Consider the following 11,993-nt stretch of genomic DNA (forward strand, 5'->3'; position numbering starts at 1 on the left):
TCTGAGATATGTTGATGTTGGGTGGACAGATTTCTTTTATTAATAAAACATTATTTAAGGAATCTTAAATCTCAGAGTCAGTGAGCTGTCGGCTTTCAGCCCCGACGGCGTGTTCGTGTACGTGCTGTCGGGTGAGAAATCCAAGAAAGAGAAAGCTGATTCTGATGGTCCGCTCTGTTTATGGCTTCCTGCTCTCATTTGCTGTTTGTTGAAATAGTTTTGTGAGCTTTAACCTGAGATTCCGGCATTTCTGGCAAAATACATTTATATTTAAAAGTCGGTTCAGGATTTCATGAATCGATATCGCTTTGTTCAAGCTACTCACCTCTCTCTATGTGCACTTTCAAACGTCCATGCGAAGGACTAAGGGACAATTACAGGACCACGGCCAATCGCAGAGGACCCATCCCTGACTATCTCTGGACGCTAACCCCCCAAATGCGAACAGTCAGAGATTTGGTTGCCCTCTAGAGCCCTGCAGGTCTATTTTCAGTTGAAGATATGGGCGAGTGCTACAGAGTCATGCATTAAATGAAGCACTGAAGCAAAGAGTTTGCAACGATGATGTTTTATAATTGAGTTAATACAATTACTCAGTGGATGGCTGCAGCTCAGTGTCCACTATAAACACACCGCTTTGCTGAGTGTCAACAACAGATGGTGCTTTCTTCAAAAAAAACCTACTCGTGCAGGTAACTACTCGTGTAGTGCACGAATACCTAAATGCTTGCTCCATGGAGGATGATTGTTGGGGTGTTCTCTTTGAGAGCTTTCATTCTTAAATATTTTCACCTGGTAAAATATATCCATCCATCTTCTTCCGCTTATCCGGAGCCGGGTCACGGGGGCAGCAGCCTAAGCAGAGAAGCCCAGACCTCCCTCTCCCCAGCCACTTCCTCCAGCTTATCTGGGGAACACCAAGGCGTTCCCAGGCCAGCTGAGAGATATAATCTTTCCAGCGTGTCCTGGGTCTGCCCCGGGGCCTCCTCCCGGTGGGACATGCTCGGAAAACCTCGCCCAGGCGGCGCCCAGGAGGCATCCTTGTCAGATGCCCAAACTGCTCGGCTGGCTCCTTTCGATGTGGAGGAGCAGCGGCTCTACTCTGAGCCCCTCCCGAATGGCCAAACTTCTCACCCTATCTCTAAGGGAGAGGCCAGCCACCCTTCGGAGGAAGCTCATTTCTGCCGCTTGTATCCGCGATCTCGTTCTTTCGGTCACTACCCACAGCTCGTGGCCATAGGTGAGGGTAGGGTTAGGGTTAGAGAGCTTCGCTTTTACGCTCAGCTCTCTCTTCACCACGACGGACCGGTACAGCGTCTGCATCAGTGCAGCCGCAGCACCAATCCGTCTGTCAATCTCCCGCTTTCTTCTCCCATCACTTGTGAACAAGACCCCGAGATACTTAAACTCCTCCACTTGGGGCAGGAACTCATTCCTGACCCGGAGTGGGCACTCCAGACAAAGAGCGATTCAGAAGACCCCTATGAAAGGACCATTGAGGGAACAGTTCACCCTGCCCGGGATAGGGTTACTGGGGCCCCGCCCTGGGGGGGAGGGTGCCCGAGGGCGAGCGTCTGGTGGCTCGGCCAGACACAGCCCGAAAAGGGGACATGGGCCCATCTTCCTGCAGGCCCACCACCCGCAGGAGGCGCCATAGGGGTCTGGTGCAATGTGAGTTAGGCGGCGGCCAGGATCGAAGGTCCTGGCGGACCGATTCCCGGCTACCAAGACTGGTAAAGTATAAAAACTCAATATTGTGCAAAAGTCTTAACCTGCTCATGGTTTATGTATACTTTGCATAGGAGAGGCCACAGTTTCACCTACTGCAATATATTTTTTTGTTCTTTGGCTACTGGCTGATTTTAAAATCATTTTCAGTCCAATGCTGTACCAGAAGAGGAATGTTTTTCCAAACCCTGTTTTAACCTAGCAGCCATCCAAATGTGAAGTGTACTAGAGCAGTGTAGATATGGGTGGGTGACTTTAATCAGCTGTTGTGTGGTGAGTTCAGGGTGAGCTTTGTGGGAGCTGTGAATGTGCGACATGGCACTAAACAAAGCAACCACATGGTGCCTTTCAGAAAACGGGTCATTAGAGGACTGCCGATAAAATAATGTCTAGACTCTGTCAATTCCATAAATGTAATTTTCCTACTTGATTTACAATTTTGCTGAAACTAATTGTAAGAGGAGCATGTGCTCTGAGGAGAGTCAGAAACACACCAGGGTAATAAGAGTGATATTGGATTTTTCATAAACACAGCTCTCCACTGGAAGCCAGGGATGTTCCTGACGTCTTAGTCTGTTTTTCTTTTTTTAATCACCTAACTCGTCTAAAACTAAGAAACACTCAGATATTATGTTACATTTGAAAAACCGTTAAGTAAACATGCCAAAAACTAATAACATTTGAACAACTAATCACATTCTTCATACCTGGCATTGTGCATTATGCGCATTACACACTATACTGCAGACAGACACCGAAGAGGAAAAACACACAATAAACTGATGTCAAACATGAAAACATGTTACTACAAAAGATGTTTGCATATTACTAAAATATGACAACAAATAGCATTTGAAGCGTGTGGCACATCGTGCTGTGCGTTATGATTGATGCATGCTGCAGACTGGTGCTAAGGCTAATACCTGGAACCAGGAGCAGCCTGTTTGTGAATTCGTACTCCTTTGAGAAGTTCTTGGACTTTAGACATCCACTGCAAACGATTTTCATCAAGTATCAAAAAGATTTCTTGAAAATTTCTCCAATTAATTTAGGCTAAAAATGGAAGACAAGAACAAAAAGATCTGTATTTCAGTCAGAGAGACTTTATTTATCCCCAAGGGGCAATTAAAGTAGATGATACCTTGCCGACCATACATACAATACACAAACATCACATTGGAGAGACAGGTCAGGCTAGGTAGCACTGGCTGCTCGACCACATGAGCAGCGACCCAAACCGAAACCATAGAAAATGCACAACATAAAGCTCTGTGGAGGATATTTAATTTACAAATGAGGCACTGAGAGGCTCCATCCTCAATCGCAGATTGACGCTGAAAGGTTAAAAACTAAGGCTTCGCATTGTTAGTAGTTCCAGTCCCCTCTCTTTATCGCCGCCTCCCATGCTATGCCTCTTGTTGTTACAAGGAGAAAAAATAACTCCCCCCCCACACTGAGCTCCAACAGGGAGATCAGTTTGAGAACAGAAATGGATGGTTAATGTACATTTTTAAAAAGCCGCTTCAATTAAAGCTGTCCAACAAATGATGAAACAGTGTGAGCAGCATGCTCTCACTGTAGAACCTTAAATTTAGCATTTTTATTGGTGTTTTATCACAAAGAAACCTGTTTCTGTCACTAACTTGAATGTCCAATGATCACAGGAGTAACCTTTGTCATGTGTACCTTTTTATTTCTTTTTTTCTGAAGATCTCCCACAACATGTCTACAATACGGACGTTCTCACAGACCAGCAGCTCTGCAATGAGGAGAGCATCTCCAGTTTGGACCAGGAGGAAACGGTTCCTCTGCCGATTAAAGAGGAACACGAGGAACACTGCTTCACTGAGAATGAAGAGCAGCTTTTACTGAAGCAGGAAACTGACACCTTCATGGTGCCTTGCACTAATGAGGAAAGTGATGATAATGAACCCAAAATACGTTCTGACCAGTTCATCTGTCACAGCTCTCCTGGATCTAAGAATCATTACCAGGAAGTAGACAACCGTGTGGACACCAGCACAAAGCTGAAGCCAAAGAAGAGACAACACAGAAACAAAGGTTACAATGTTCCCATTCATCAGAGTGAATGTAACATTACTACTGAAAAAAAAGAAAATGGCAAATCAAAGCAGTTTGGCTGATATTTCCTTCATATAACTCACCAATACATGCCTTCATGGAGATAACTCTAAGTTAGAGTTTGTCCTGGAAAAATAGTTTGTTCCTTTCTAACAAAAACTCACTTACTAATAAAAACCATCCTCTTTTCTGCACCGTAGCTATGCTGACAGTCAGAGCTCTGCACAGCCCAATAACCTATTAACTTTAAGTAGTCATGATTTCATAAAATTCTTCACAAGCAAAAGAATTTAGCCATTCAAGAGAGGAAACGATCACATCCTTCCATGAGATCCATCTTCAAGTATTCAACTTAAACATCCACTGATTTTTATTTAGACTGCTTCTTTCAGTCTCTCCAAACCATCAGTGTGTCTATTAGACACAATAGAAATACAATGCATTGATATTAAAAGTGATAATTTTATCAGTGTTAAAAACATTATGTACCACGGGTTTTTATGCTGCTGTAAATTAACCATTACTTTCAAAGCCTTTAGTTGATAAAGCTGCCTCAGGTCAGTACAGATTGATTTCCAGTCTACCTATTTATTTTTCAAAAATGAGACCTGATAACAGAAATCAGTTAAACTGCAGGTTTGTCTGAAAGACATAACGGTCTACATGTCCAGTAATTGTTTTTCTCCTAAATTCAGACAAAATGGAGCTTTAGAAACATGACGTTTACTCTGGTTTAACACAACGACTCCAGAAACACTGAAGAGTCTCGGAGTCATTTTTAACCAGCATATGTCCTGTAACGTCCGAGTTAATGGTGATGGTGAAAAACTACACCACACATTTGTTACTTCAAGGCTGAACTATATTGACTCCTTGTTGTTGGCTATTTTAAAGGCTCCCAGAAAAGCATAAGTGGATCTAAGACACTGCAGCAAATGTACAGCAGCACTAACAGGAACTAGAAATGGGAACTATTTCTCCCATGCTGGGTTGTCCTTACTGACTACCTATTAAATCCATAATTGAATTTAAAATCCTTCTTCTCACCTACGAAGTCTTGAATCATCAGGCCCCATTATATCTTAATTACCTCATAGTACTCATACTATCCCAACAGAGGACTCGCAGACTGCAGGCTTGTCTTTATTAACGCACAAGCCTCGGCTGTCAGCTGCACACATACAAATTGGTGGAAGCAAATACATTTAGATGGTGAACTAATAGAAAAAACTCACAATATCATACACCAAATACAACAATGTCTAAGGTCATTATTGGTGTTGAAAAATGTATTTACCTCTCATCACAGTAGTAATGTTTTTATGTGTCCCTTTATTCCTTTAGACCACTATGCATGCAAGGAGGACATTTTCGATGACAAATGGCTCTTTAACCTGGAGAATAAATCTGGTCTGAACGAGCAGGACCTAGGCCTTCTACAAATAAAAGAGGAAGAGGAGGAACTCTTCACAAATCAGGAGGGAGAGCAGCTTGTGCTGGAGGGAGAGCAGCTTGTGCTGGAGGGAGAGCAGCTTGTACTGGAGGGAGAGCAGCTTGTACTGGAGCAGCAAACCAATCCCTTCATGATCTCTTCAGTTTTTGAGGGACAGAGTTCCTGTAAAGAAGAGCCAAACAGCCAGCTCCTTTCTCACGACTCTCTATGCCAGGGAAGAGCAGATGAGAAACCATATTCTTGTAACACCTGTGGGAAGAGATTTAAATACGTGTCAACATTGAAAGTACACACGAGCATTCACACAGGTGAGAAGCCTTTCTCTTGCGACGCATGTGGGAAAAAATTCAGGAGAAAGGATAACTTGTTGGTCCATATAAGAACTCACACCGGTGAAAAGCCTTTTGCCTGTAACATCTGTGGGAAAGCATTTAGTGACAGATCAAATCTGATATGTCACGTTAGATATCACACAGGTGAGAAGCGACATTCCTGCGATACTTGTGGGAAGCGATTTTATCATAAAGGCAATTTAACGGTGCACATGGCAACGCATACAGGTATAAAACCTTACCACTGCAACACTTGTGGAAAAAGATTTATCCGCTTGGAAAAGTTGAAGAGCCACATAACCATTCACACGGGTGAAAAGCCATATTCTTGTGAAGCATGTGGGAAAAATTTCAGAAGACGTGACAAAGTACTGAACCACATGAGAACCCACACAGGTGAAAAGCCCTATCCCTGCAAGATCTGTGGGAAACCGTTTAGGGACGCTTCAAATTTGATACGTCATGTTAGGTTTCACACAGGTGAGAAGCCATATTCTTGTGCCACGTGTGGAAAAAGATTTACACAAAGCGGTAATTTGACTGCCCACATGAAAACTCACACAGGTATAAAGCCTTATCAATGCAACACATGTGGGAAAAAATTTACCTGCTTATCAAAGTTGCAAAGGCACACAAGAACTCACACAGGTGAGAAGCCGTATTCTTGTAAAACATGTGGAAAAGGTTTTGGCCAAATGAGGGATTTAACTGTCCACATAAGGACTCACACAGGTGATAAGCCCTACTCCTGTGTAACCTGTGGTAAAAGCTTCAGTCAGAACAGTCATTTGAATGTCCACATGAGAACTCACACAGGTGAGAGGCCATATTCTTGCAAAACTTGTGGTAAGACTTTCAGTCAAAATAGTCATTTGACTGTCCACATGGGGTCTCACACAAGTGAGAGTTCTTACAAAACATTTGGAGAAGTTTTTACTCAAAGTGGTGGGAGTGTTCACGTGAAAAATCACACAGCTGAGAGGCAGCACCTTTGCAAATCTCCTGGCAAAGATTTCAGTTCTGTGACGGATCACACAAGAATCCACATGGGTGAGGGGGTGAAATTTAGCGAAACTACACCAAGATGTGGTCAAAGTAGTGACTGACAGTGTACACAAGAAGTTGCACAAGTGAGAGGAAGAATGTTTGTAAAACCTGCAAGAAGAGGTTCATTCCATGAGGTTTAATGCCACCATTGTCAAAGCATATAAAACTGCAAAATGTGGAAGATGTCAAAGTAATTGTCACTGAAACATTGATACAAATCACATGGCAAAGAGAAATTGTATTCAAATAATTATGTCACATGTTATTAAGAAACGGTCGGGGAGAGATGCATCGTCAAAAACAGGAAATGTGTCAAGAAGCCAATAGAAGGGAAGCGGGGAGAAAATCCTCCACATCTTATGGAGCTATAGGTCCAAATGTAAAAAATTCAGCTTGCTAGAGTGCATGAAGAAGGTCAAGAAGAGACAACGGTGAGTGTTTTACAGCCATCGTTAAACACAGTGGGGACTCTGTTTTGGTTTGGGGCTGCATTTCAGCCACTGATGTTGGCAGTCTTATCAAAACTGATGAAATTATGAACCTATTAAAGAAGTGTCTGTGCATCTGTAAAGCTGTAAAGTGTCAGCATGACACTGGGCCTCATTTACTAATGTTTACGTAGAATTACTCTGTGTAACGGAAAAAAAAAATTGTTCCCAAGAAAAATTATTGTTGTATTTATAAAACATACAACCGGCCTATTTAGTTTTTACTGCTTATTTTAATAAATCTGAAGTGTTCGGAATCAACAACCTTGTAGAATCTCCATACAGTTTGCATACTATCTGCAGACTGAACCGCCCCAATTTTCTACATAAGGACACATTTCCCTCCAGATGAAGTGGAGAAAGTGGTGATAATGTGGTAAAGAGAGACGCCTGCACCTCTAGGCAGGAAATAAGGAGAAAGTGTGACTGCACAAAATTAAATAATAATGTCTGAGGTCCAAGGTGGAAGCTTTCCAAAGTGTTTCCACAGGAGTGATGACTTTTTAAAAATAAATAAAAAGCGATACTGAGTCTGAAATGCAGGAGTTCATTTCCCCTGAAACACTTATTTTCGCTCAAGTAAGAAAGAAAATTTGAAAAAGGCGCTATGACTAACAGACGGAGAACAAGGACCACATGGAGTAATCTGTCAGCCTCATATGAAAAGCTCAATGCAATGAAAACAGAAAATCCAGATTCTTCAGCATCAAGGGTGTAGTACCAAAAACATATATATTGCAAATGATCACATCCAGCAATGGTAGAAGTCATTTTCAGTGGAAAAATAAGAACATTTAAGAAACAATAAAACACAGATTAATGGAATATTTTTAAATTAATAGATGAGGCTGTGGATGCTGCCCGCCACTCTGTTGTGGTAAAGACAGGTTCGGTGTTCCCTCAAATAAGCTGGAGGAGGTAGCAGGATTGAGGGAGGTCTAGGCGGCTCTCCTTAGGCCTCTGCCCCATGACCCTGTCCCACATAAGTGGAAGAAAATGAGTGGATGAAGGTTGACTCCCACACCTCTTTGCATCCATATATTTTTTGTTTGTTTGCGCTTATCCTGGGTCGCGGGGGGCAGCAGCTCCCTCTCCCCAGCCACCACCTCCTAATCTCTTTAGGATTCCTGGGTCTGCCCCTCTGCCTCACCAAGGAGGCGCCCAGGGGGCATTCTTGTCAGCTGCCCTTACCACCTGAACTGCCGCCTTTCAATATGGAAGTGTAGCAGCTTTACTCTGAGTCCCTCCCGGATGGCCAGACTCTTCACCCTTTCTCTAAGGGAGAAGCCAGCCACCCTTTGGAGAAAGCTTATTCCGCCATCAAAGCTTGTGACCATAGTTGAGGGTTAGGGACGCAGGCCATTACGAACCGGTACAGCGTCCACATCACTGCAGCCGCAGCACCAATCTGTCTGTCGATCTCATTTTCCCCTCTCCCCAAGACTTCAATACTTCTCTCCTTGGAGAGAACAAGTCTGATTTATTGCCGGCAATGTGGACCGCGCAATTGCAAGTCGTATAAGGACTGAATGGCGAATAGCAACAGGCCAGACACCGCTTATTCCTGAAGCACCTCCCACACAACACTAAGAAACAGTCAAATGCCTTCTCCAGGTCCACAAAACACATGTAGACTGGGCAAACTCCCATGCACCCTCAAGTATCCTTGAGAGGATAAAGAACTGGTCCAATTTTTCCACTTGACCCGTTGGTACGAATCAATCAAAAAAATTAAATCCAAAGTCCCACAGGGTAATCAATCCCAATAGGACTCCTCCTCCTTCTCCCCAGCATCCTTTGGAATGCTGTCAAAGTTCTGCCCAATGTGGGAGTTGAAGATGTGGCATTCCCAGCACAACATCACTATATATTCATGTGCCCCACAGATCTCCTCCACCACTTGATCCAACTCACCAGGTGGTGATCAGCGCCTCTCTTCACCTGAGTGTCCAGAACATATAGCCAAAGATGGTAAATGGGCTGGTTCTTATATAGCGCTTTTCTACTCTTCCGAGGACTCAAAGCGCTTTACACAACTTGTAAAGCATTCACACAAACACATTTTCTAAGTGCTTTCTAACTAACATTCACACACACCTTCATACACTGATGAATCCATCGGCGTATGAAGGTTAGTATCTTGCCCAAGGATATTTGGCAGCCAGGAATCAAACCACCAACCTTCCGATCAGTAGATGACCTGCTCTACTGCCTGAGCTACAGCCACCCTGATGATAGGATTACAAAGTCAATCATCGACCTGCGGCCTAGGGTGTCCTGGTGCCACAGTCTGTCCTTATGTTCAAACATTGTGTTTGTTATGGACAAATTGTTATTTGCACAGAAGTCAACACAACACTTATTGTAGGGTCTACCTTGGAATATGAAACACTTTGAGGTGACTGTTGTGTTTTGGCGCTGTATAAATAAAATTGAATTTAATTGAATTGAACACCGCTCAGGTTCAGATCTGGCAGGCCATTCCTCCCAGTCACGCCCCTCCAGGTCTCACTTTCGTTGCTCACATGAGCATTGCAGTCTCGCAGTAGGACGACCCTCAAGCACCACACCCAGGTACTCCAAGAAGGCTGAGTACTCTAAGCTGTCAGTTTATACATGCGTGCGCTGAATACACTGTTTTCATTTAGTGTTTTTGTTTTCTTTACCTGTGCTATTTATTTTGTGGTATATGATCATTTGGAAAACTGTAAATAAGGCTATAATAATTGGGGGGGGGGGGGTATTGTTTTTTGTAGCAAATTCAAATTCCTACTGCAGCCAGGCTGTGATTTGTTATCCATGGTCAGAGGGGTTACAACATTTGTTTGCAAAATACAAAGAAATTCAGTTATGAAAATACTGATAAATCACAGATTTTACTGTAAAAAATTGTGCATTTGCACTGTTTGTAAATGAGGCTCGGTGATTCCAAACCAGTGAATAAACCAATAAAACCATACCTGGTTAGCACACAGTGGAGCACAATCCCAGAATCCAGGGATTGTGTTGACAGCAAATGAAACAAAAGGCAGCCAACATCAAAAGAAAAGCTTTTTAAAGCTGTTCAATCAGCCTGGAGGACTTTTCCTAAAGACTTTGTTTTTGCCTTACTTGTAAACAAAATATAAAGAAGCTTGTGTGTGTGTGTGTGTGTGTGTGTTAACAGGTCTAAACTTTAACTTAAAATGTTGTCCTAGATTCAACGATTTAAACCTTGGGCTTGTTTTCGCTACTATAATCTATTACCAGGTTACCGGCAATGTAAATCCTGTAGTTAATGACCCCCAATTTTTTTTAATTTTTTTTCAGTAATGATGGAAATTTGGCTGTATAATAAAATTGAGAAAAGAGTGAGAGTTCTTCAGCTTATGGCATGCATCTGCATGACTGCATGACATTTAGGATTTGTTTTCTTTATGAGAGCAAAACAAACTTTTTAAATGTTATTTTATTGAAAAATGGCATGTACAAAATTCCAGAAGTGTATTTTTTGTCAATACATGTCAGAGATGTAACTGTCTAAATCTGGTAATTTTCTTTCTACCTCAGTAGTGTTTGAATTATGATGCAAAGAAACCATAGACTTCTCCCTGATAACTAGACTTTAATGTTTTAGAACCTGTTTCATTTTGTATCTGTTCAATTATATAAACTGTGTTTCAGTGTGAGGCTAGCATACTGAAGATGTGTAAACATTATCTGTAGTATTGTCAAGCGTGCTATATAAGTGAAGTACAAATGGTTTTTTGCTTTTTTTACAAGGCTTTCCAAAATGAGTCTTTCCAATACGAATTCAAAATGATGTTTAGGAAATGTATATGAAAATGACTATTGTAACAATGAGCATCATCATAACTAAATGATGATATAGTAAGTGTTCAGTACTTGTTTTTGTGATCCAAAATATGTATTCTAACAATAAATATTCATAAAGAAATTATGTAAGAATAACATACTATATTATACGATATCATACTATAAATAAGAACATACTACATTTTGAAGCTGCAAGCAATTAGTCTTCAATGGGTCCCAGACAGGGACATTCAAATTCTTTTTAAAATGAGGAACAGTTCATTTATAACATGCAGGGACTTTTTAATATCACGACTCACCTTCTGAAAGGTTACGTTCCAGACAGTATTATAGAACAAATTCGGTTCATTTCATTAAACTCTTGGTCTCAAAGTGAGCAATCGTAAGATGTCTTGACATTGTGCGAGGTGTTGGTTAAAACAAGTGCTTTCTCATCTGTAACAGCAGATGTTTTTTCTCATTTAAGAAGAAGGCAATAAAGACACTTTGAATAAACAGAATTTGCAACATTATTGTTGCAATGTGGCACAGTCATTAATAGGATGAGGGACCTATGGAATCTTCAAGACCCATAGCACAAGTCACCATCAAGTGCGGGATCTACCAAGGAGATGCTCTGTCCCCACTGCTGTTCTGCATAGGCCTGAACCCCCTCAGTGAGATCATTAACAAGACTGGCTACGGATACCGACTACGGAACGGAGCAGTTGTCAGCCACCTCCTGTACATGGATGACATCAAGCTGTATGCCAAGAGTGAACGAGACATCGATTCACTGATCCACACCACCAGTATATACTCAATGACATCAGAATGTCGTTCAGACTGGAGAAGTGTAGTCGGATGGTAACAAAGAGAGGGAAGGTAGTCAGAACTGAGGGAATCGAACTACCAGAAGGCAACATTGCAGACATAGAGGACAGTTACAAGTACCTGGGGATCCCGCAGGCGAAAATTTCAACATCGCTTGAAAAGACTACCAGCTAGCAACGTCCCTCTCACCGGTAGGCTAAGTTATTTTTAGCCAATTACAAGTTGAATCTGGTA

The 11,993-nt window shown here is 42.1% G+C and overlaps 1 protein-coding gene across 1 annotated transcript; it reads left to right on the plus strand.

Moving 5' to 3' along the window:
- Positions 1-3,438: 3,438 nt before the first annotated feature.
- LOC102308183 (zinc finger protein 2 homolog) lies at positions 3,439-11,004 on the plus strand (the record flags this gene model as incomplete). Its single annotated transcript, XM_014330754.2, is given in 2 exon segments — positions 3,439-3,789; positions 5,155-11,004. Coding segments are annotated over 2 exon segments (1,898 nt in total), but the record flags the coding sequence as incomplete, so codon positions are not given.
- Between the last annotated feature and the right edge of the window lie 989 nt (positions 11,005-11,993).

Source organism: Haplochromis burtoni, unplaced genomic scaffold (assembly GCF_018398535.1).
Source record: "Haplochromis burtoni strain Fernald_Lab_line unplaced genomic scaffold, NCSU_Asbu1 Contig_1006, whole genome shotgun sequence".
NCBI lineage: Eukaryota > Metazoa > Chordata > Actinopteri > Cichliformes > Cichlidae > Haplochromis > Haplochromis burtoni.